Source organism: Botrytis deweyae (assembly GCF_014898535.1).
Source record: "Botrytis deweyae strain B1 chromosome Unknown BDEW_008, whole genome shotgun sequence".
Taxonomy (NCBI): domain Eukaryota; kingdom Fungi; phylum Ascomycota; class Leotiomycetes; order Helotiales; family Sclerotiniaceae; genus Botrytis; species Botrytis deweyae.
Window position 1 is genome coordinate 917877 of NW_024066215.1, and position 26115 is coordinate 943991.

Sequence of the window (26115 nt, forward strand, 5' to 3'; positions counted from 1 at the left end):
TTGTATTATCAAGATTACAAGGGGCTTTCTATATATCTTCCACTAATTAGTAGTTTTTCTATTAAATTAGATATTAAATATCTTTGTTTCTTTTTCTATATACTATAATCTTCTCCACTTCGTATTCCAAGTAATCATCTATTTTCTCTAATAGCAGTAGGTTAGTGGTACCCTGTTATTCATACTATAGTTCTAATAAAGAAATATAAAAGATATTATAAATCTTATAGATAAATAATAGCTTAAGTTTATATACTTAATTATTAGTTTTTATACCTATTACTTAAAAAAGGCTTATAAATCTATTCGAAAACTTCTTTTTAAATCAAAATTATTTAATATTTTGAATACTTAGTATTATTTTGTTTTCGATATTATATTATTAGATTATCGTACCATCTATATCCTTTAACTTTCAATTTATAACTACTTATTACAATTTTTTTAATTTTTTCCTTTCTTTATTAAGGGAGGCGATTTGCTTATATACTATTGATGCTCTTTTTGTAATATCAGTATTCTCGCTGATATAATGGAATATTGATAGAAATCTGTATATCGCTTGGAATAGGCTTGTGTTTATTATATTATGCTATATAGTATTATAAATAAACTCTGCAAATAATAATAATAAAAATTAATTGTTTTATCAATAATTAGAGTAATAACTAATATAATAAATCAGATTCTGGTTTTGTTGTTCTATTTGCCTATTAATCTAAAAATGGAATACAATAGACAATTTGTATTATATTTATAGATAAAAAAGAAAACTATTTCAAAACTTACTTACAAACTATAGTCCCCTATCTAATACAATACCTTTCGATATCCCGAAATCCTTAAATATACTTTGTATTAGTGTTTGAGTGAGTTTTAATAAAATGATTATTTTATTAATGGATATATATCAGGCAAGTTTTGTGAATCTATTGATAATCATTAAAACTATATCATATATATACTTACTCAATTTCGATAGGGGTAGATTTATAATGAAATCTATAGTTATCTCTTTTCAAAGTCTATAAGGAATAGGGAGAGTCTGTAACTTGCTATAGGGCTCATGCCTTTTGATAGCGGTATATTGACATACTGCGTATATTTTAATATGCGTTTTTACATCCTTCCTCATTGAAGGCCAGAAATATTTAGATCTTAAGATTTCTAAAGTTTTAGAGATATTTTAATATCCACCCGTAAGATCATTGTGATAGGCTTCCAAGATCTCTATTTTCAAAGCAGAGTTTAGCGGTACATAGACATTCCCATTATATCTAAAAAGCCTATCGGCACCCACCTACCAAGATGAGGCGACTCCAGCGGAATGCAGTTTTTGATTCAGGTACTCTTTATTCTTTATAAAATCGTTATCCACTTGGAGATGCAATAAAGTATTTCTTATCGTTTCTGATACTGGCTCGAATACTGTTTTATCTCCTACTAAAATACAAGCTATCCGACATAATATCAACTATTTACAACCAGTTTCAATTAATAAACACTTGAATTCACAGAATAATAGGCTACACCCTTCCCTTTGTAAAAGGCCTATAACATTACACAAAGACTCTATCTTTTTAACAGAAAAACTTTGAAACAGATTTATAATTATCAACCTATTCTTCAGTTTATTCTAAAAGATCAGAAATATATCATTTATACTATTCATATCGATAGCGTAATCAGAACAGTGCGATAGCCTATCTACAGAATTCAATCTTCCGGTTCTATATACTATCTCGAAATCATATACAGTCAAAACCTCCACCCACCTTGCTTACCGACCATTCAGGCTTTTCTTTATTATAAAGTACTAAAGGCTATTATAATTCGATTTAACTACAACAGTATATCGACTCCCTATTGCATAATAGTGTTACTATACAAAAGCAATATATATTGCTAGTAATTCTTAATCATAAATAAAATATTATTACTCCACTAAACTTAGTTTTCTCGAATAGAATGTGATAGGATGCTACTATTGAATCGGTATCTCTTTAGTTCTTTTCGAAAAGAGCTATAACAACATATAATCCAAAGTAAAGATTGATGTATCAGTTTTAATTATTATATGGAATAAAAGGTTGAAATGCTAGAGAATAGATATTGATATAAAGGTTTTTTTTAATACTTTGAATGCCTTTTGTGTTTTGTTAGTTTACTTGAATTTAATTATTATCTCTCCTTTCTTTGTTTTTTTCAATAATACAATTATACCATAAACTACCGCTAAATAGGTTCTGATAAACTATTAATAAAAGTTTACAAAACTAAAAAACACTTATACATCTTTAAAGCTATTGGATATTAGTTATTTCATTATGGTCTGAATACAGCCTGGTTTTATAATAATGCCTACAGGCAAAACGATATATCTCAGAAATTCCATTTTATTGGTATAAAAGATATATTTCTTTAGTTTTGCGTAGAGTTTGTATTCGATAAGTTGTGTAAAAACCTTTTGAATATTCATTATATATATAACTCTATCTTTTAAATAAATTAGAATATTATTAAAATATACCATATAAATGCTATCCATTAAGCTGGATAAAGCTTAATTAATATATATCTGAAATATCACAAGAATATTAGTAAGGCTAAAAGGTATTACCCTATACTCATATTAGCCATATCACATATAAAACGCAGTTTTTCACTCATCCCCCGCTTTTATACAGATTCGATAATAAGCATCCTATAAGTTTAGCTTAATAAATATAATACCTTATCAAAATCGATCTAGAAATTCACTAATAAGAGATAGAAGGGTTCAATTCTTTTTAGTAATCCGGTTAAGCTCTCAATAATTGATATATAGTCAATAGCCTCCTCTCTTCTTTGAAACAAATATAATAAATACTCTTATCAAACTGATAGATCTTTTTATTTACTCTTTTCTTTAATATTCATCTAAATACTTTTATAATATTACTAATTCTTTCTTTGATAAGAAATAAATCAAGCCTCAAGAAGGGGTCAAACTGAATTCGAGATTAATACAATACTCTATCAGATAATATTCAAATAAAAGGCTACTTTCGTTTTCCAAAAAAGCCTTTTTATATTTCTGAAATTCTTTTAATATTTTATATAAAGTTAATATAAATATTAGGCAGCTTTTTTTTATTTTTGATTATAAAACTATTTTGTTTAAAAAGATTATAAAGACTACTTTACCTTCCTTTATTTTCCAATAAAATTCTTTTATAAAAATGATTTTGAGATTACTCAAAATAAAATAATATTGAAATAATGTTGACTTTCAATTGATATTAGGATTAACTGTTTGTAATTATAAGAGATCTAGGATAATGTTTATTCATAATAGGTTCAATACTGCTGATATAAAGTTATAAGTATGGATTCTTTTTTCCCCTTTTTCATTTTTTATTTCAATAAAGAATTTATAATCCCTATATAATATAATTGCAATACCATTTGCTGATATAAGAGGAGTGCTTTTCTTGATAGGAGTCTAGTTCTATTCAATATACTTGCTTTATTATATAATATTAACTTATACTCCCGAGTTGATAAAGTATTAAAACATTATCGGCTTGCTATTATTATTAAAGATCATTATAATTATAAAAATTGTTTATTCTTCTTTATATAAACCTAATATTAATAAAATACTTATTATAATTACTGGGTCTAGATATTTCTTATATAAATAGCCTTAGAAGGATTATTTTGGCATTTGTTTTCTTTATACCTTCCTTTACAATATTTATACATAAAATTATTCCAATAATTTAAAGCGATATGCCCTTTCTATTAGTATTTATAGTATATAGTAGTCCGTATATGTTTTGTATATGATATATTAATAGGGTGTCTTAATATCTTGAAGAATTCCTTTCAAAAAGATTGATTTGATTCTTAAACCTCTATTTTAATAGTTAGGATCGAATTGTTTTCTAGATAAAAGTGTTTAGATGGATTTCGATATTGAAAAAGTGATTGGTTATATTTACAGAATCAATATAAATCCTTTGTATCTTTTCTTTAAAATAATTTCTTTATACTTTCTAGTTTATAAATTTATTTTATAAGCTTATTATATGATTCAGATTATTATAAGGATTTTGATATTTTTCTAGTTATACTGGGTAATAAATTTATTAAAAGTCTTTCAACCTGAATACTCTCTATCTTCTACTTGATATTCTCTTTAAGGCCTTCTAGGTAGATTACAAATATATTTACAGTTTCTTCTTTTTTTTGCTTTATATATATAATCTTTTGGATTGCTTATTGTTATCTAATCCTTTTATTTATAATAGTGTTATATATATATTCCCTGAAATTTTTCTAATTCATTTCTTTATAACTTAACTTGCTTATATATTAATGCTAAATTGCTAGGGATATCGTTTCGAAATATGATTTTTATTTAGAAAAAAAAGTTTTTAGTTTTTTCAATATTCTTTTCTTTATATTGTTTCAATCTCTATAATTTCAATAGTTTTCTTTAATTAAGGTTGGTATCTTGATGGGTTATATTCAATACAACTACAGATCGGTTATACTCAATCAGAGTGATTGTATATAAGATATAATCTATAGCCACCCTATAAGCCTTTCTTATAACTACTATTTCTTTTTTTATTTCTTTAAGTTGTTAGATCAATAATATATCCTTATTATTACCAGAAAAATACAATTAGATCGAATAAGCATCGCTACCAATACTCTACAGGAATTGATCAATAGTTTCACCGAATTAATCTTAAATCGCACTATAGATATTCCGCTCTCCCCTTGGGATAGATGTTCTTTTTATTGAAATTATAGTGATATCGATAATTGTTTAATTAAGAAATAGTTAATAGATTGTTTTATATAAGGGAATGAAAAGAATTGTTAAAATAGATAATAACAATAAATCAATTAGGTGTAATATAGTACAAAGACTTTTTATTAATCCTTTTAAACTATAAAAATTCTATAATTTATAATTATACACGGGTTGGCATCGGCCCGAAGTAGCCCCGCAGGGGCTATTCACATGCCCTCACTAGCCCTTATACGGATTGATTGTAACAGGATATAGCTATAGGAGTAAGAAGGATAATATAATAAAGAAATAAAAGAAAAATTATAATTTAAAAATCTATCAAAATTATTATAATAATTCTAATCTCTCAATTATCGAAAATATCTAGCAAATCCTAAAACAAATTATTTAAAAATATACCCATTAGAACGATATAACCATATGGAAGTTTATAAATAAAAATTAGAAGCAAGTTATTATTGAATATATCAATAAACTAATAGATACTATATCTCAAAGGCTTAGGAATATTATTAAAATAAAAGGACAGTTTACTAAATAATAAAAAGGTAATCAAAAGGATGGTTTTTAAAGTAGTTTTCTCTTCAAAATAATTCACTTTTAGAGGGAATTAAATTACAATATTATCTTATATCAATTATATAATTATATTACTTAAAACAATATCCTATATAGTATTGATATTAATTTTTTTATTTTATACTGAATCTTAAAGCTCTAAATATAACGAATTTAAAAGTTTCTATCAATAAAAGCGAATCGATTTTTTATAATGAATTATTCTACAAATATTGTATTTAGAATTATAAAACTTATATAGAATTAATTTCTGATATCGAATTAATAAAATTATCATATTATTTTTATTATAAATATAAAAAGTAATGATATTAAATTAATTGAAAAAGAAGTGTTGTTTTATTGAATAAGAATTACGAATTTGTGTATGCCATTTTTCCTATTACCCGCGAGCCAGCCAGCATGTAGACGTATCATGCTTTTCAAGAAACCTCTATGGTGATCTTAAATTTGGATTGGAAGGTCCCTCGCATCACTCTGAAATCCTTATTGTGATGCAAGGAGGAGATGGGGGTTTTCAAAATTACATAGGACCCCGGTACATCATCTCGCAATCTATATGACCGATCCATCGATATCCCATGGTAGAATAAACCTCTTACCTCTCTTACTTCTCCTCACTCTGCATCGCAATACCGAGAGATAGGGACATAATTCTGATTGCATCCAGGATGCTAGGTATCATCAAGATACATTCCGATACAAAGCTCTGTGTAGGTCATTCATGAGGTCTTAAACTTCAGAAGCCCCGAGGCTTCATATTTCAATACAATGTGCCGCTCAGATTTAGAGAGTCTAGAAATACAAAGCTAATGGACGAATGCGCCTCTACAATGCTGTCCTCGCTTAGTATTTCTTCCGCTCTTTTACTATATCTGATTAAACACGAGGTGAGTTGTGGTAGACTGCATAACGGCATACCTAGGTACATCTCAACTTCCATATGGTATAAAAATGGATCATCTGTCCCTCGGCGCTCCGCTGTTATTTTGAGCATCTCTTCCATTCCGGTCACCACAAACTTATAAAAGTAAGCCTAAAACATAAGCGACGATCTGAACAAGTTTATCATGCATTCGATTGGAAGTGCAATGAAGCTTCAATTCTTGTTGTCAAGAGAAGATTGGAATGAATCTATTTTCTCATCACTCCAGCTGGCAGGCATTATTTTAGTATGCCCAGCGAAGCATGTGTATCTTTGCTGTTGAGAAAAACTTAGTGATTTGACTATCGACTCACGCTGTCATGTCAGTTCATATCGATCAACTCATCTTCTCGAGCCTCTCACTTGGAGATGCAGAGTCTTACACCAGAACCAACATCTTTGTCCACAGACCAGACAGAACTTCTTTGAAATTGAAGCCTAAGCTCACATCTTTCAACCACATCCCTTCAGGATTGAAGGCTATCTGTACATCGCTCAGTGAACAATCATAAGCATCCCATATAGAACCTTGATTGATAACCCTGGATCCTCAATAATTGGCATCCATGCCATAAGACCGACAAAAAGTCTTTCAGTAGAGATCTCAGGTTGTAGAATATGAGCCATCGTGTCTCAGAATTCGCTGGGAATCTACTTTGACACAAAATTAGTCACATTTTATCTATTGGGTATTCGAAACAAGACGTTTGATGATGTTAGTTGACAAGTGACCCTAGATTGCTATTATCTAGTACCTATCTCCTTGACGATGGATGAGATTACATCAAAAATTCACATTGAATTGAAGTTTGATGAAAGATATCCTCATATGATTAGATGAGGCTGTCCGATTTCAGGATCTCTTTGTACATTTAGACGTGTATTAGCTAAAGCAAATGCTTATCGTAATCTAATTACATGCACAACGTGCCGATATTGTAGTGAATTTCATTCATTCAGCTGAAGTATTCCAAGGGATGCTTCAACTAATTGCTGGAAGTGGCAAGGAAGAAACCCTTCTACCATGTAAATATACCCCACAACCTTGAATATCCTCCATTTTGCCTTAGAGAGCCTCCACTTCTATAACGGGCTCTTGATTTAATCATCGAAGTCAAACTTTCCACTTGACTGATCTGCCGAATCAATGCCACCGTCGTCATAGTCGTCATAGTCGTCAGAAAAAACTGCATTGCCGCTAACGTCCTCCTCGGTCTTAAATTCGGAGGTGGTCTTCTTATCTACCTTGTTCTTCTTCTTAGCAACACCTAGAAAGCCAATTCTTAGTATGTTAATGATGCAGCGCTAGGATTAGATGGTCACATGCCTTCGTCTTTACCCTCAAGCTCTGCCTTGCGCTTCTTTAAACTACCCTTAGCGACGCCTTCACCCTTCGCTAAAGATACTTATTAGTGATCTAATCATGATTTACGAGCTGGGGATGAGCTAAACGTACCATTTCCCTTCTTAACACTGGCATGAGACTTCTTGAGTGCTTCCCAAATGTGTCTGACAGCCTTTTCGGTGCGGCCCGGAGCCTCAATGGTCTTGAAGTTAGGAACAAAGCTCTTGCCAGCAGCTTGAAAGAGAATCTGGACTACAATTGCATCCTGTGTTTCAATTAGTCGTTTCGCCAGATGCTAGGAAAGCGATCGTACTTTTTCGGCTTGGGTCCATTGTTTGCCGGAAGAAATCCTGTTGCTGGAAGCCTTGACCTTCTTATTGGCCTTTCCCTTAGCGGTGGGGGCAGCTGGTGCAGCTTCAGCAGCTAGTTGGGGAGTCTCATTGACGGCGGACATTGTTTCAATTGGAATTGGTGCTTGTTATGATTTGATTGTAGAAGTAGTAGCTAGAGATTATTAGCAAAGTAATGTATGACAAGGAGTTGTACATTATTAGGCTTTAAATGTATGTGGAGACCTAAATATACAAGAGGCTCTTGTAAATTCATAACACTTGAATGTACACAAAGCTGTTGTACATTGTATTGATTTGCATGTTTCTAAAGCTTCTGTATATTTCCAAGACTTGAATGTCTGAAATTATGAGAATGTACAATAGACTGTTGGAGAATAGAGGTACTTAAATGAGAAATGAGATGCAGGGAACTGGTGTGATTTGTCCGATTTAAATCACAAGACAAGGCCGTGATAGCAACGACTTGATCACACACAAGCTCTTGTACATTTTAATGACCTGACTGTGCAAGTAAAATCATTGTAAACGAAAATACTTGCCACGTCGAGGAAGATGTTATAGATTGTTATATAGGAATGAGATGGGATGGATCAGTGTTGATCAACTTCGACCGAAGCAGACCGAGATCAACCTGCCAAATGGTAAAAGTAACATCAAGTAAGGTAAATCTTTCGCGCTCTAGCAATGAAGGACTTTTTTTTTTTTAAATAAAGACATGCAAAAGGGATATGGCTTACCAAGGTACAATGTATGATGATCTATGAACTTGGTTGATAAATATGCGAACTTGGGAAATTGTTGTTTGGGGATGGGGAAAGTTGGAAGAATTGGGCGCGAGGAATACTGATGTATCCCGGAAGTAGTTGTGCGGGGTAACGTACGATCTGGGTGCTTTGTTATGAAGTGAATATAGGCGAGAGTGTCGTGACCGGTCTGGGTTGCTAGGACGTTGTCTAATCAGGAGGCTAGGTATTGGCCTTCGAGGCGAAACTGGAAGTGTAGTAAGAGATAAGGGGTACGTAGTTTGACTTATTAAACAGGGGGTATCATGATATATAATCCCTCGATGACTAGCCGGCGTGCAAGGAGTGGTATTGGGTGATGCTTTGTGTTGGTGACTTATTAAATACTATGTAATGTCACTTCAACTACTTTAGCTTTCTAGAAACGACCAGCAGCTAAGACATTTGTCTTTTTATTTAGAAAGTTATAAATTGCATGCATGTAAGGCTTCACAATCATTAAAAATATATTTTCGCCTTGCTATTCTCCTACCTACCTCCACCAGCTAGATCCTGAGCATCTGTCCCTATCTAATGGGACATTTTGCCCTACTCAAGAGTCACCTACCAGGCTCCCACCGCACAAGAGCATATAAAAGCCATGCCCTATGCTCTAACATGAACTTTAGATAATTCTATGATACTATGATGCCTCGTTCTATCTTGATCGGTCTGCCAAGTAGATTTAGACAACCACCCCGAGCTCTATTATCATTCCTAAAGCTTCAACTTGCACCTTCGAAGCTTCCAGACCTACAAGAATCTGCGAGCACATTGTGCTAGATCTTCAGGAAGTACCACTAACACCCCAATACTTATCGAAACGCACGGCACTATCTGCGATCTAACACACTCCATCTCACAGTCAACTCAGATCTCAAGGCTGTTGAGAAATAAGATGTTTGCTCAAAACTTACCTGGCTACTCAACACTCCCAACACTGTGCCAAATCTTTGCACAAATCTACAGTAGTAATACAAGACTATTAGTCGCCAGTCTCACCCTCTCTACTAGGTACTCTATCTATTCTACTGGATTGCTTCTGAGAATGAGAATCCATTTTCTCGACAAGAACGCACTCTACATCCCTGGAAACATATGAGATTACCTATCCAACAAAAAACCATTTATAATTTGAATTACTTTTACAAAGTTAGAGCATAGCTAGAAACATAACCTATATCATGCGAATCTTTATTCTAATACTATCAAAGACTATCAACTCGTTTTGAGAATCCTTACTACTTCGAGACTGTGCGGGGGCTTGAAAGAAGAACCTGCGTTTGTCTTGTAAACTGTACGAAACTTAATAGGAATCACAAGATGGCAATTTGAGACAATTTTTCTATTAAAAAACTTTGGGTACATTCAGCTACCTACCCACGCATTCTTTTTTAGACGAAAACATGGGCAGTCTAGAAAAAGTTTCCTCTCCATTATATTTTACCTACCCAAAACTTCTGCGGCCAGGATTCAATACAGCTTCTACACTATCGGATCAAAAAAATTACTAAGCGAAGATGAATTTTAACCTCTTACTGACGGTGATTTTGTTCCGCAGATTATGTAGCGCTCCCTCCTTGCGGTCGGCCGGCTACAGCAACCCTTCGATTTTGCTCGACTCCCTCTCTGCCAAATTACAACAGCAGTCTATCATATTCTGACGGAAAAATGGCTATGGAGATGCTAGATTAAGTCTCGCACCACATCACCGAAAAACCTCTCAGACGGCCTTTTCAAAGCTTACAAACCCCTCTGGGAAGATTTTACTAACATGACACCAACAGATGCGACAAGCGCATACGCTTCCCTGTTTCTTCAGCTACAAAAAATGCACAGGTACCAAGCTCCTGCAGATCCGCGACGAACCCCCCTCCCTTACCAGCCGTTTATTTTTCTCGAAACTTTCCGCACACAGTTGAAGTTCGATAATTTACAGCAACTCAAAGTCTGAAACTACATATTGGCATGATACCATTGCGATGCGAGCCTCTCAGGCATTTTTTGGACCAATTCTATCTTTGCGGAACGAAATACTAGGCATTTGACTTCAATCACTCAGCAGACAGCCTGGCGCCTTTTTTGTTTCTCCGCAGATTAAGATAAAGGTCTCTACATTCATGTCACAACTCCATATCTCAAGGGTCTTCAAATGAGCGCAAGTAATTGAATTGAGACACGAAAACTCAAAGCCCACACGTAGGCCGGTCTCATTATTCGACCTGATACACGTCTCGTTGTTGCATTGAGAATGAATTTCTCATTTTCTTATACAAAAATTTCCATCCGACAAACCAACTCAGAAAGGAACAATAGAATGGCGGATGATGAGATGATGAGATGTTTTCGTTACTGGTTAGCTGACGTGCCAATATTCAAAGAGGCAAAAAGCGTATAAATGGGTATCTCTGAGGAGAAGTTAGATCTGAGCAACTTCAGTAACTACATTGTCCATTTTGTGGCGGCGCATTACAGGATGATGATAGTGATGGCAATTGGGTATTCTTTAGGCATTGTGTAGTAGAAATGCGAGATATTCAAGTCATGATTAAAACTATTATAAAGTGTTCCAAATTCTGTACACATCGAGTCTCCTAAACGTAGGCTGTCGTGAACATTTGACTACCGTAGCTTTGACCATTTCCGTTGAGCGAACTATCTAGATTGAAAAATTGATCACAAGCACAGAAGGAAGAGTACGCCCAATGAGCGAAAGAGCTTTTGCTACTCCAGTGCCTTGTTGCATATCGTAAAGCGGTAAGGCTATTCTCAAGACCAACAGACCTAACAAAAAGAAGTGACCTCCAATGAGAAGTGGAGCTTTTGCCATCCCAGGCTCTTGTTGCATGTCGTAAAATGGTGAGGCTACTCACTGAAGTTCATAGATCTGGCAGAAAGAGACACCCATCCAATAAGAGAGAAAGCTCCTGCTAATGAGTCCTCTTGTTGCACATCGCAAAGCGATAGGCTGATCGGCGGTAGCCTTGCAAAGGGCAGAACCAATCGATGGCTAATAGGGAGATGTTCTGGCATCCTTCTTTCTTATGTTGCACGTCTTAAAGCGGTGCGGCTGTACGCGGCTCATATCTCAGCCGGCAGAAAGAAGGAGGAGTAATGGAGCACTCTATGGTACATTAATATGTCTGAAACACCTAGTATGCTTCAAGAAGCTCTTGGGGTCACTCGGGAAGGATACAAATAAACTTTCACTTCGATCACTGACTGGTATACAGCTTCACACTTTGATATTCGGTTTCTGGAGACATTGAAAGACTTCTGAGAATAACTGCCATCAACTTCCTCCTCTCTCCATAATTTTACCATTCCAGATCAGTGAAATTCCGCATTTAATAATTCAAATCCCAAGTTACAGAGGCATTAAACTTTTCAGAAAGAGCGCCACAGTCTATACTTTCCATGTATCTGTGAAATGAAGCTACATCACATAATCTAATCGTAAAATACGTTTATTCAATATCAGCCATCTCAGCTCTAGCTGGTGACACTGATGAATGCTACTAAGTCTTACCGTCTGTAGCCGACCACATCATGCTTTACATGCAGCTCAGTTTTCTTATTGGTCTACGCAGACTGTGTTTGCAATTGTTGCACATCTGAATTTAAGCGACTCAATGCAGCCACTTAAAGATACCTATTATTTGGTTACTTGACCGAGAATCAAAGTTTTGGTCCATCCGAGCATTCGTATCCCAAGTTTGTGCGTAAATTATGGAAAACTTCCTCCAACTTACAGAATTCACAAACGCGTTCATGGCGTATCCCCAACAGGTGATCCAGACTACTAGTTTACCTTTATGGTATTCAAATGTTTTTTGAAATCATCATGATCAATAGAGATTTCCTTTCATGAACGACTTAATTATCATGGAGCTGAAAACTCTCTCCTTAGCTGGGTTAAATTGCTTTTCTTCAACTTCGAGATCATTTTTCACGATTTAGATTCTTGTGGCTGTAGCTAACTCAAATCTCTCCTTAGGCTCATCAGGAATCTTGCATCGATCAAGAATCGCGTTATTATCTCCTTCGAACGGTACTACGAAAAGCATTTATACGTTGGTGAGGGTGCGGCGTCTTGGAAGACACACAATGGAACGAAGTACTTGAAATGGAAACACTGATACGATGAAGACCGAGCGTACTTGCGATTCACAACTGGAAAGGCAATATAAAAAACCGGATGGAAAATATTATTATACAACGGGGTTGGAGCTTTGGGATGGAGTGGGTGCCGAGCTTCTTGGGCTGCGCATCGAGATAAATCACACGGACATTATCACGACTATACATAGGCCCAACGACGGCGTCACTTCCTACCGCTTCAGCAGAATAATCTATGATACACTTCTCTCAAGTCATTGAGCCATGAATGTATACTACGAGCCACTTTTGAGTTCAAATATATTCAAGGCTTGGAGTTTCCGCTCTAAGCCCTATGCTGCCACCAGCTTTAAAGTCGAGATCGAAGAAGCATCTGATCAAAGATGACCATCGATAAGGGTTTCTAGAGGTTTGAAGAAAATTTCTCTCAACGCCCCTCTTATCCTCAGGTCTGGTTCTTCACTTCACATTTCATATACAATGTTCTTAAGGCTTTAGATATCGGGGTTTCCAAAAATGTTGACAAAACATTCTCCAGGTATGAAACATACCCCATCCAGACAATTGACTACAAATTCTGGAACCAGTTTGGCATTCCTAATGGATAGAAACAAGATATGCATACAAATTGGACTGTCTCAAAGTCTAAGAAGTCCAAGAGGTTAAGCGAGTGGGCCCCTGAGCCTTACACCATCCACATTCATGCATACCATGCAGGTGATACTCTGTGTACCCAGGTACTCTGTATCAAAAACTATAATAATAAAAAAGTGCACAATACAAAAGGATGTGGGATTTGGAAATATGTCAGATGGTTTTACCCTTTGGAAATAGAAATCTCTGACTGACCATAATCTTAATCAGAAATTTGAGTAAGTCACGAGTGTGACACGTGCAAGAAAGACTTACACTCATGAAAGTTAACAAGACAAGTTGAACTTTGTTCACCCAGGCTCAAGAACCTATGGACAATAGACTGACAAAAAACAGGTATAGACTTAGCCTGTCTTGAGTAAGACTTGCTAATAGTTTGGAAAGACGCAGAAATTACTGAGTTCACTGATAAGGTGGTAAAAGTTGGAGAGCCATCCCTATGGCTGGACATGGACAGATGAGTTATTTCGTTTATTTCTCAACAAAATGAGACAACTTCTCATGCTTCTGAGCTTTGCCTTCTCACACCTTATCCCAGTCCTTTCTGACTTGCTGATTCTTAGCAATTTTCAAGAAATATATTCTATAGGGACGCTTTCACACATTCTCTTTGTTGATTGCACTTGCTGAGAATGAGAATCTTGAAGAGATCATCAAGGATTTTGAAGATTCTTTGATGCTATGCTATGCTTGCATTCATGAATTCAGAGTCAGGTCTGACTTTTCAACTCTAGAACCTGTTTATTCAACTATCCTCATGAACCAACAGAGGTTGATTTTGTCAGGTTTACAGTGGTTCTTGTTTACTATCCTGTCTTCAAGCTCGGGCCTCTCTGCAACCTTACCCTTTCAACCAACCAGCATTGATTCTTGTGACTTTCACGGGACTTCGGGACCACTTCGGATTTTGCAGAATTTTGTTGCACATCAGAAATAGTTGATTTTCGAATTTTACTCAACTTTTCCTCAAAAAAGCTTCAGGGAGCTTTTTTGTAAGAAAAGTTGAAACCACAACGAAAATGAAAAAGTTGTCGTTTGGGACAATTCTTGGATAGTGGGAATAGTTAGTCTTGGGAAACTTGGAAATGAAGTAAAAAAGTTGAAAAGTTAAATTTTGTACAAGTTATCAGTGATTGAGTATTTGGCTTTGGTGTGTTCACTTGATGTTGAGTTAAAACCACCCTTCTCAGTCCAAGAACTATTTTAGCCACAATTATTACTCTAGATGTCTCTGAAGAGCTTATTATAAGAAATTAGGAGTTTCTAGATGGTTCGGGCTAAAAACCAATGGAAGGTGCACATAATGAAAGCTCATATGTCTGGATCGCAAGTGATGAGAGTCTGGGGGTTTCACGTGTAGTTCATGAATGCCTCAAAAGATCAAACCACCAAAAAAACAACTTTATTTTCGGAAATGAAGGTGGATTCCTTATGGAATCATATCTTCTCAGTAAGCTCTTCAATATAAGTAATGTGGCAAATCTTCCTGCTTTGCTACAACCAGATGAAGTTGTCATTTTAGGATTGTGTACTTTTGTGAGGGCTGTGATGAAAGGCTTTCTTTGAATTTGTGTGTAATCTAGAATCTACTCAACTTTCCTCAATATCAACTTACCCGGATGGTTTTTGCTCTATTTAAGCATATGAGACACACGCAACTCTACGGCGAAGGTTGAATTTCAAAAAAAGAGAGGTCGAGTTGCTTTTTACTTCAAAGTATACCCCTACCCTGATAGTATCCGGACGGCCACACGCTCTCCCATAAGATCTTCGGTTACGAAATACATTCCTACAGTACACACCATTCTGTCTCACGAGGCTCCCTACGATCAATACAGACGCATCGGATAAATGTGCTTCCTGTCTGCTCGATCAGATGACGCAAAGTATGCTGGCTCAGTCAGATCAACTATTCCAGACAATTGGAGTGGTTCAAGAGAATGGATACTTCATTCTTTTGAAGGAAATCTCGGACTCTATTTGGTGAAGGGAATTTCTCGATAGCTTAGGGTAGATCGCTTGCCCATAACTCACAGCAAATCAGACGGACCACTACAGGTTTCAGCTATGCTCCTTTAGCCAAATTATGTATCAAAATGACCTAAATTTTCGCACATCTCCACTAATTGCTGTGATCTGAATCAATTCTTTACCGTATGATAACAATAATAGTGTGAGGAGCATCGAAGTTAGGGGAGGTGGTCAAGTCGCTCATATACCAAAGCTACGGATACAAATTGGGGGAGTTAGTTTTCAGGAAATGATCCTGGTGCGCTACTTGTACCCGCCTTTATGTGACTAAACAAACATGACGTAAACTCAGTAAGCATGTATGAGTATTCTTGCGGTCTCATTGTGCCTCATCATGGGTAGCTTTTAAGGTCATGACTAGAAATTGCTGTAGCCAATTCAGGATCTTGTGTACCCTTCCAAAATCGTATGTCAGAATTGCTCAAATTCAGCGATGCATGCAGAGTCTTCGCGCTCATAATCAAACAGAAGTTCTAACAGGCGCGGGATGTACCAAGGAAGTCGCTGCATATCCAGAACCCGAGTCCGTTACTGATCTCTTTGGACGCTTCGTAACTTTCCTCTTCTCCAACCAGAAAGTTCGAGCAATTCATGCTCGTCAATGCAAGTTCGGCATGTGAGATACCGTGAGTCCCTCATTCCGTCAAATTATTATCTATACCACCAAATTATCTCGCATATTTCGGATCAGTCTCCTGGGACCGTCTATTAGAAATACATGGACGAGAACTTTTCCTTCACGAGTACCATGCCAAAGTTACTGGAAGACCAACTTTTACACTTAGGAACAACACAATCAACTTCTTTAAGATGTAGTATATCTTCACTACCAGATATGAGCACATGAAGTCTAGAATCGAAATCTTCGACAATCATGTTCAAATGCTGATCTTCCGCAACTTGGTCTGAGATATCGCAGTGAGTCACTTCCGAATATTACATTCATTTACAAATTTGAACAGGATTTGTTCAATACCAATAAAAGTAAAAAGGCGAGAGTGCAGCATTTGAAACATACGTATCATATGTCTCATTTAAATCATCTGCCATTCCATTCCGCGTTTACGATCGATCAATTTTGGAGTACAGAGCTGAGGTCCGGAATACTCACTTCGTCATATCTCAATTGGATATTCTCCATGGAGAAAACAAAAGCCGGGAAGATATCGATATTGAGAAAATTTCCAAGAATGACAAGGAGAGTAGAAATTTTTTTGGCATGCATGTGATGTGGACTGAGAATCGGACAGCTGACACGACTCCTGAGTAACATCCTCGTTTTCTCTTTTATGTAACTTATGAACTCATCAACTCATCATCTCATCAAGATTCAGAAACCATAGCATAAGCGTAATCCGAGATATCTCGCGAATTAGTGTTACAATTTAGGCTCTTGTCACAAACGTGGGCGTCTCCAAAACGCTGTGAATTTCCGTGAAAAGAGGCTGAAAAGAGAAAGCGGATAGAAAAAAACCTGCCGATCTCAAAAATAATATGCAAAGAGCCACAAAGATACCCATCAACGTTTCCAGCTACCCAATAAGCTCGAAAGTTTCTGTATGTTATCACAATTGCGGAAAGATGCGGATATACGAAAATGTCGGGGAAGCTGCATGCATGATGCAAGTATGAATCCGAACCCCGCCTCAAGAACTTTTCAGCAAGTACGAATGTAAATTTGGAGAACGCTATTAGTGGAATCTTACCGAAAATTATCAATCTAGAATATTAAAGATTCACGTCACAGATCATAGAGAAGTCAAGTTGAGAGAAGGTATTCCATTAAGTAAACAAGGCAATTTATGCCAGAAGGATGAAGTCTACAGGAAATGACGAGGGTGATGTCACCATCTCTCTATCTATCTACAGTGCTCGGGTCTTGCTGCTGCTGCCAATCTATACCAATCCAAAAAACATGAATACAAAATAACCACCGTGCCAAAATTCCTCCCATACCAAGCCTATGTCGAGTTGAACGTGTTGTGAATTTTGAAAGAAGCATGTCGGTGGAACAAGTGATTGTTCCTGGCGCAGTTGAGTTGTGCTTTTCTTGCCATGTTGATGGTTACGTGAATTGTCGTTTTGATTGAGGTGTTGATTGATGTTGTGATTGTCGTTTCGTTTGAAGTTCTTGTTGAGGGTGGGTGACTGTTACGTCAAATTGAGTATTCGTTGAGAGCCGTAGTTCGGGCTCGTCAATTTACGAATAAGGGCACCGACATGCCAAGGAGGTCCTCCAAGCGAATTCCAATCCATCTACCAAACCCATCTACCAATACCGCCAAATGCGTCCATCCCAGCAGCACATCCCCCGCAGCAAACAGCAAACCCCCAAGTAAGCAACGACACCATCTTCGTAGCAAACCCTATCGGGACGCTAACTACCAGAACCAGCGTAGCATGAGTGCTTTTCATCAATCGTCCTGAACAGCGAATCAATACTAAATCGTCAGTGTAAGTACCCAAAACAACGGTGCAAGTCCTCTCTAACGGATCAGAACGAACAGGCGGTGCAACACCAACGAGATCCGAAGACCCTGAAGGTACTGTCCTACCCGGCCGCCCAGTCACCGCTGACTTAGTAACACGAAAGGCATCACGTCCCGCCCACGACCCCGGCGCAGCATAGCAAACTCCGTAGAGAAAGCCACCTGAACCCAAGGTATCACTGGGAAGTAAGATAAACCAATCAGAAAACCTGCTTCAGACCGAAGTCTTCCACAAGCCCCCTTGAAACTTCGCCACTGAGTTTTCTCACTACTGCCTCAGCATCAACTGAAATGCTATCGAGGAATCTCTAGAAGCCTCGTCAAGGAACCCCGAAGGGTCCTATCAGAAGACCTCACGCTACTCCAGTCGAGAAATCCGCGGAGAAGTTCGGTGAACCACCCGAAGGCAGCTCGTTGAACGACTCGTTAGACTCTCAGTCGGTGCAGCAAGAAGAACAATCAGAAATCGCAAAGAAGCTCGGCGAATCACCCGAAGGCGACTCTATGAGCAACTCTGGAAATCAACATGAACTTCACCTGAGAAACCTCAGTCCCAGTACAGAGAAAATCTCATCAAGGAACCCGAAGGAACCCGTCAGAGATCTCTACCGCCCCAGTCGAGATCTCATGAGAGGTTCGGTGAGTCACCCGAAGGCGACTCGTTGAACAACTCGTCGAGAAACTCAGTCGGTTTGGCAAGAGGAAACCATTAGAACTCGCAGAGCCGCTCTGTGAGTCACCCGAAGGCGACTCGGCGAACAACTCATTGAGCCCACAGGAAACCTCATCTGAACTTTCGACCATCAGAAGACCGAACAACAGGTCAAAACGCAAGTTCACCATCCCCGCCTCAGCATCACCGAAGTGACCGAACAACGGATCATAGGATCTCTTCCAAGCCTAGGACCAGCGTCTCCTTCCATCCGCCGACAACCTCAAGAGGAACCTATCAGAGTCCCCCGAAGGAGTCTCAACAAGGCCCTCAAACGAGATCGCCAACTTCAAAAATTCGAGACCAATCTTCGGACATGGAAGTTACCCGCAAGAATCTTCCACCAAACAACACCTCCCCACAAGCAGTACCCCTCCCTGGGCATCGCTGCAGCAGTTCAGCGCCGAAAGGCAGGTCGGAACGAAACAAGACGAAGAGCCGGCTACTCCGGTACGACACAGGTCGTTCACCATCAATGCAGTAACAAATCCCGCGCCAGAAAAACTTATGAATTGAAACTTAACCTCTAGGGTGTTTCCACACCTAGACAGTAGCACAATTTAAGAGTCCCCGTCAACGAAAAATGCCATAAGAACCACGTCACCAAAGCTCGTTGCTTTTTAACAGGACGGACAATGCCTCAGCGCCGACACGACTCCGCACATCGATTGGCCGAACAACACGAACAGACTAGTCTGCTGCCCTAATTTCGTCTCAGTGCCCGGTGGTTGAACAACGAAATCCCCGAGTGGACTGAGAAGTGAAGCCTCAGCACGTCCATTTGTATACCCCCAGGGGCAGGTAGACGCCGAACAACTCCACTGCAGCTACACCCACAGTAGAACCCGCGAAGGTAAAACTGGAAATGGTGGATAGAAAGGTAACTACCAATTAGCTTCTCAAAGCCCCCGCGCAGAACAATGACACAAGACTTTCACCCACGCCATGCTTTCTACCTTCACTGGAAATGCCAGGTGGAAGTGACTGAACTTAAAAGATAGGATTCTCCCAATCCGGGAAGAGTTGCTGAGACCGCGCTTTGGACTCATGACATGCATCATCGCTAGGAGAAGACTTACGCTGCGCAACGGAGTGGGTATACCTGAGGGTGTGCCTTCGGAATTCTCCTCATACAGACAATATACACTATACCCACATCACTCCGTTACTCCGAGAACAAAGTAGGTGGAAATATCTGCAACCAGTATCCAGGTATACAGTATCTGACTAAAACAGCAAGCGCCCTCAGAAGACATGACAACAATCAGGAACTAAATCTAACCCCATGAGGTGTCTCCACACTCAGGCAGTGACCAGTCCAGGAAAGTTGTTGGATATGCAGTATCTTCTTCATTGGGCAAGACCTTACTATTCACCATAAATCACCGTGTTCTGGGTAGCTTTCCATATTGCTCAGCAATGCCATCAACAACTCTTGCAGGCAGTTTTGATGAGCTTCGCGTTATATCTTGCCGCGGTGGCAAGACACATTGCCAAACTCCTGCCTGCACCAACTGAATGTTTAGTGGAGATCAATAACGGCATCATCGTCCAGAAGAAAATCCAAGCGTCAAAATGACCTAGTACCCGGCAAGCCGCACAGCCAGGGATTGCTCTCCCAACCATGTGAGGGCTCCTCATAGAACATGAGTCCAGCTAGAAACTTGGAAAGCTCACTAGTATTCCTGCAAGCCGCACCGTCAAAGACGATACGGTCCTCATGAGAGATGCAAGCATCTACAATCAAGAGTCAGGCTAGGATCTCGTTGATCGGGACAGCTGTCACACGATCCAAGATCTTCCTTTCTCCGCACGTTATCTCCCTACCACTATCAGCCCGTACAAATGATCAAAGTTCTATAAGGTACTGTCGAGCATCGTCGCATACGATAAAACGGGATTTATCGCACACTCAGCAAGCCAACACCAGTAGTTCTAAGATCAAATGCGATAGACGTGGATCATGCTAACGTAATGGATGGAGCTATGTGCATTGGAGTATGATGTTGGATGATTATTGAAGCCCATAGAAAGTTAGAATGTGAGAGTTGAGTTGAAGATCTGTTTCCCTTGCGCCTGTGATATTATGAGGAGGTTCCACGAAGGGTCTGCGCTTTCAAATATCAATAGGTCACAAGTAACAACCAAGGTACGGTTTTTCCCCCAAAGCCCACAAGATCAAGCCCGCAACACACGATGTTTCGTTAGAATTAGAGATCGAGAAATTAAGTTCCGAAGAACAAAAAATCGTAGCCAACACCCACAAAAGCCGACACCCCACAAAAGCCAAAGTCCCCACAATGATCTCTAATTCACGGAAATAAAGTGCTAATGTTGCGAGCAGATCTGAACCATCGGTTCATAAAGCCAACGCCCACACAGATCTTCAATTCATCACAAACTTACGATCAAGAAACAACAAAGACACAAACAGAATCATAAGCCGCATACACGTCGCTGGCCGTCACTTGGCTCAACCATCACCATCGAGCGTCAACGTACACTTACGCAAGTCAGTGAAATGAATACCGATATGGCTTTCAGGGAATAATCCCATCCGACCATATTTTCTTGCATTTCTCTCTACAGGTAAAACCAATGCGGTAAGACACGGCTTTCTGTAATGATGAGATTCGGAGCTTGTGGCTGTACGGTTTACTTGCATCGAAACCTGCTGTGATACAGTCGTACTGGAAGCGTTCGCAGAGTAGCAGCCCTTTAAAATACTGTACGGTTTACTTGCACCACGATAAATCGTGGAACAGTCGTACTGGAAGTATTCATAGAACAGAAGTCTTTGGACACTGTACGGTTTACTTGCATCACAACGAGTTTTGAAACAGTTGTACTGGAAGCGCTCGCAGAGTAGCAGCCCTTTAAAATACTGTACGGTTTACTTGTACCACGATAAATCGTGGAACAGTTGTACTGGAAGTATTCATAGAACAGAAGTCTTTGAAACACACAAGCTCTTATGCTCAACTGAAATAACGTTTTAGTGAACTCGGCAAGCTGGCTTGCTATACGAAAGTTTCCCCACTGTAGATGAAACTTTGTACGGCTTGGGGTATCAGCATCGTGTTATTTTTGTTAGGGAATGGGGGACAGGGGGAGGAGCACTGAGCAACTTACTATTGAAATGCGGGGAGCAACTGTACGCTGCTCCCAAGATAGACGGATCTAAGAAGTTCAACAAACCCATACATACTGAATAACCAGCCACCGAATAGTTGGCAAGTAATGAGCTTCCGTCGCCGATAGAACCTACTCGCGACCCAACACCAAATCTCTCTTACACCACCGAAATGGGGGCAAACACGTCAGAAATAGCAATCTCCACTGGACATTCAGATTGGCTACTAAGCCGCTCTAGCTACAAGTTCCAGTAGTCTTGTCCCGAAAGGGAATGCTACTCAGATGGCGCGTGCTACTCAGCACATGACCAATCCACACACAGAAAACACGAGCACAAACTATCTAAATACAAAAAAGAAAAGCGTTGTCGAAGACGATTGTCGAGGACAATTGTCGAGAAAGGTGATCGGAGAGCTCTGCTTCGAGGGCTGTGGCTGTCATTGAAAGTGGAGGAAACAATCAAGTTTGGTTTGAATCGAATTGTCAATATTGAATTGATGGTATTGATATCTTGAGATAGATTATCAACATTGATTCGTTGACAGTGAGGTGTAATTGACTCAGCCCTCGAAACAGGCGTAAGATGAGGAGTGACCTCAGAATTGTTCCCTTGACAGTTGTTGAAACATGGATTGAAGATGCAGGGAGGATGCAATACTTGAGAAGCAATGGCTGTGTGAAGTAGAGATACTTTAGCCAAGTGCATCAGACAATTCTGAGGGCGTGAGAGGTGACGGAGAGGTATCTTGTAAGGAGAATTCGAAGAAGAGAAACTCTGCATTCTTGCATGAGATTGAATTGATGCTCGCAGATTTGATGAGACTCGATTCTTGAAGAAGATCCACCGCCAGGAGTCAAAGTGTTAGAGATCTATCATGATTCTCGTCATCACACTTCGCTCTTCTGACTTCCAAGTTACTATCACGTCTTATAATGTGTTAGCAACATGACTGAATTTTGAAGGAGATGTAGCATTACCAATTGAAGTAGACAGCGCCGAAGACTCGAGAGGTGCTGGAGGTATGTATGAACGAAGACGATTGAAAGACACGAGTGCGCCCTTTGCAGGATAGTATGAGACCACATTGAAGCTCACTTTTGTTCGCAGCAAGGTAGATGGTACGCATGGTGAAGAAAACACGTGAGTGAATCGAAAGATTGATTGGTCTCGTCATGGTGTGACAACTCCGCAGTCGAGTACGCCGAGGAACGAAACTGCGGCACGAAAGTCAGTAATTGAATAAGGATGATTCATTAAGAAAACTCACAGTACTTTTATGAACACAGAAGAAGAAGTGACGTCGGATCGAAGAAATACCTGATGGTGTTGTCGTGGATGAGTGTTTTGTTGACAAATTGAAGTATTTGCCAAAAGTCGTGTCGTGCGAACACTACAACATTGTGTGATAAGAACAATATTGGCTCATGGTTGTAATGAGAACTGCAAGAAGAAAGAAGCTTGCAGGCGTGGTTGGAAGAAAGGTTCCAAGAAAGGATGGAAAGTGTGATTTTTCTTTCCAGCAGATGGAGATCGTGAAGGTGATTCGAAGTTTTTTTTCGGAGGGCGCGCTTGAGATGAAAGGTTCCAAGAAAGGATGGAAGATATGATTATTCTCTAACAGACGAAGACTGTGAGGTGAATCGAAGGTCTTTCTTGGAAAAGCGCGCTTTGAGGAAGACTGCATGACAGGTGTCAGTATGGCACAAACAAATGATGCAGTAAGATCGAAGACTTATACCATAAGAACTATGTGAGAACACCTTGACTGATATCTAATGAGATAACAGACTTAATTGCATACTGACAAAAATGCCGATCTGCGGGTATGGCAGATTGGAGCATTTTTAACGGACGTCGACTACGAAAAAAAATGTCAGGAATCAAACGGAAATTCAGTGCATGTGTAGCAAGACTTACGTAGCAGTGTGAGATAGATGAGATCGATGATTGAGAACCGTTCTTCTTTGAAAGACTGTTGATCAACAGAAAAAGAGATACTGAAGGCTCATAGAGGTTGAGCACAATCGCGACGAGCCACTGAAAGTGACCCGCCGCGTTGTTTTCGATCTGAATGAAAAGACCAGAAAGATGTTTGTTATTGAAGAAGATCTTGAAGAAGGTATTGAAGAAGGTTATCAAACCAAAGAAAGGTTGAATTGAATTTGAGATTTGATGATATTTTGGTGGTTGAGGTGGGTTGGTTTGTGAGAGAGAAAGACGGGGAGATGGTTGCTATGCGAATGAGAGATATAGCACATGCCTCGCAACAGGATTTCAAATTTTCCACGCTAAGGATAAACAAGAGATGGCACCTGCCGCGAAAGTGAATTGTTCCCCCGCCTTGTGATGCTAGATTAGAGCAAGTTATTTTTTAATTGGCTATATTTACGTCGAGGTCCGAGGCATTCGGAATAGAGCGGCGTTCGTCATAGAGTATTTTCAAGTCCAAGATGCGGAAGTAATAATTGGATGTTACAGTTAGTACTTCTATTGTGTGTATTAGAACATACTGTGCACGTAGATATACAATATCAGAGCAAGCCATTCAACAGGAGCATGGAGAGAAGACTGGAAGGCAAAGTTATGTATCTTCAAACACACCCATAGAAGTAGAATATATCAAATGCCTCTTGTATTGATCTATCTATGTGACCTGCAACGCTTGAGAAAGTGAATTTTGTTATCTCCCAATCAAAAGAATTCCGCTTCATGCCCTCTCACTTTTCCATCTTCATTCCACTTCATTACTAGCCCATCGCTCTTGCTTCTTCCCTAACACTCCATCCACGTGATGTTTTAGTTTTAATTTACAAAATCAAGGCCACCCTTACATCATTGCAGTTTAATATTCATCCAAGAAAGGCACACGTAAAAGGGCAATAATCAATCACGAAATAGCAAACCTTTATCTATACCGAAACCCGAGGTTTCTGGTTATTCATTCACTCATTTTTTTTCGGTCAGTGGCGGAGCATATCAAGCATAGAGCCGGGTTTTATCGGGAAGTAGTCAATTCCCCGATTTGGACACTTGGAAATAGAGGTTGGGATCGAGATGACAGATATGATCTCGTCTACTTGACTGAAGAGCCAATTCACTCAAACCCTTTACCATACCAGAAAAGCACAGACTTACGGATAACAAGACAAACTAGAAGTTTCCAAATATATGACAAGATAGAATTAAGAAATTGAATCGAAACTTCGAGATCAATTTCCTTGAGAACCCCAAGCACACATGAAGCTCTGTGATAGCACATGATTGACAGGACTTGTATGCATCATTGCGGAACTTGGGATCTTGTATAGTGTAGCAACTTCTCTAAAAGTCAACTTTCTTCTACCTTTGTTGAAGAAGAGTTTGGCGAGAGCACTGAAAGTGTAGTCACAGCCTATTATACTTCGAGCCATTGCACATCCTGACACTGGTCATTACACTAGCAATGCTTCAGGAAGCCGGGTATGCTTTATTTCTATACTCAGCACAATGAACTGAGGAGCTTTGGGTACAAGTATATCCTCTACTCGAGGTGCAAAGTCGATCTTTAAGAGGGTCTGATTTGGAATCCGGAACCTGTCCTCGGGAGCAAACACTGGTCTGCGAACAAGGTTCAGCATAACAATCAAGATAGCTTTTATCACTTAACAGCGCTTCGTAGATAACTGCTGTTCGCCAGCTCTTGTCTGGCCGTATCTCCTCCTGCACATAAAATCTCGCCTCCTGAGTGACATGACTGGAGCACATCAAATAGCTCTCATCAACGAGAAAGTATGCAATTGATCCGCATTTCCAAGAGACATTGAACTTTCTTGTCAATCAGATTAATAAGATGTCTTGTATTTCACTCCATAATTAGTTCATGAAAGCGTTTTTTCAGCGACATTCTACGATTCTTCATTGACGTTGTGTAACAGATGAGGTTGGAATTTGGATGACAAAGCATCGTTCGTGCAGTGGGGCAATTCAGCCCCTGCAACGACAGGACGACAAACGACCGTGTCTCATTCCGTAGGTCGAGGAATACATCAAATGCGTCGACCGCGCTTGTTAAAAGTTGCATATCCGTTATGAGTAACAAGCAAAGAGGAGCACTTCTTATCTTACCTGACGCTGACGCTAGTGCGTGTGGTGTTTTCATCGGCTTACCAGTCTTTGCTCGCGAAATTAGAGGAACCTGCAC

At 38.8% G+C, this 26115-nt stretch overlaps 3 protein-coding genes across 3 annotated transcripts; 1 reads left to right on the forward strand and 2 right to left on the reverse strand.

Annotated features, from left to right (window-relative positions):
- Positions 1-7415: 7415 nt before the first annotated feature.
- Positions 7416-8113, reverse strand: EAE98_004470 (uncharacterized protein; the record flags this gene model as incomplete). The annotated part of the gene is made up of 4 exons (XM_038952090.1): positions 7416-7582; positions 7654-7710; positions 7771-7924; positions 7973-8113. 4 exons carry the CDS (start codon positions 8111-8113, stop codon positions 7416-7418), a joined length of 519 nt encoding a protein of 172 aa, XP_038811626.1.
- Positions 8114-17818: 9705 nt separating this feature from the next.
- Positions 17819-20317, forward strand: EAE98_004471 (uncharacterized protein; the record flags this gene model as incomplete). Its single annotated transcript, XM_038952091.1, has 7 exons — positions 17819-17933; positions 18058-18179; positions 18400-18726; positions 18767-18909; positions 18953-19249; positions 19867-19980; positions 20110-20317. 7 exons carry the CDS (start codon positions 17819-17821, stop codon positions 20315-20317), a joined length of 1326 nt encoding a protein of 441 aa, XP_038811627.1.
- A 955-nt stretch (positions 20318-21272) lies between these two features.
- On the reverse strand, positions 21273-22005 carry EAE98_004472 (uncharacterized protein; the record flags this gene model as incomplete). The annotated part of the gene is given in 4 exon segments (XM_038952092.1): positions 21273-21515; positions 21527-21673; positions 21685-21727; positions 21932-22005. 4 exon segments carry the CDS (start codon positions 22003-22005, stop codon positions 21273-21275), a joined length of 507 nt encoding a protein of 168 aa, XP_038811628.1.
- Positions 22006-26115: the final 4110 nt, after the last annotated feature.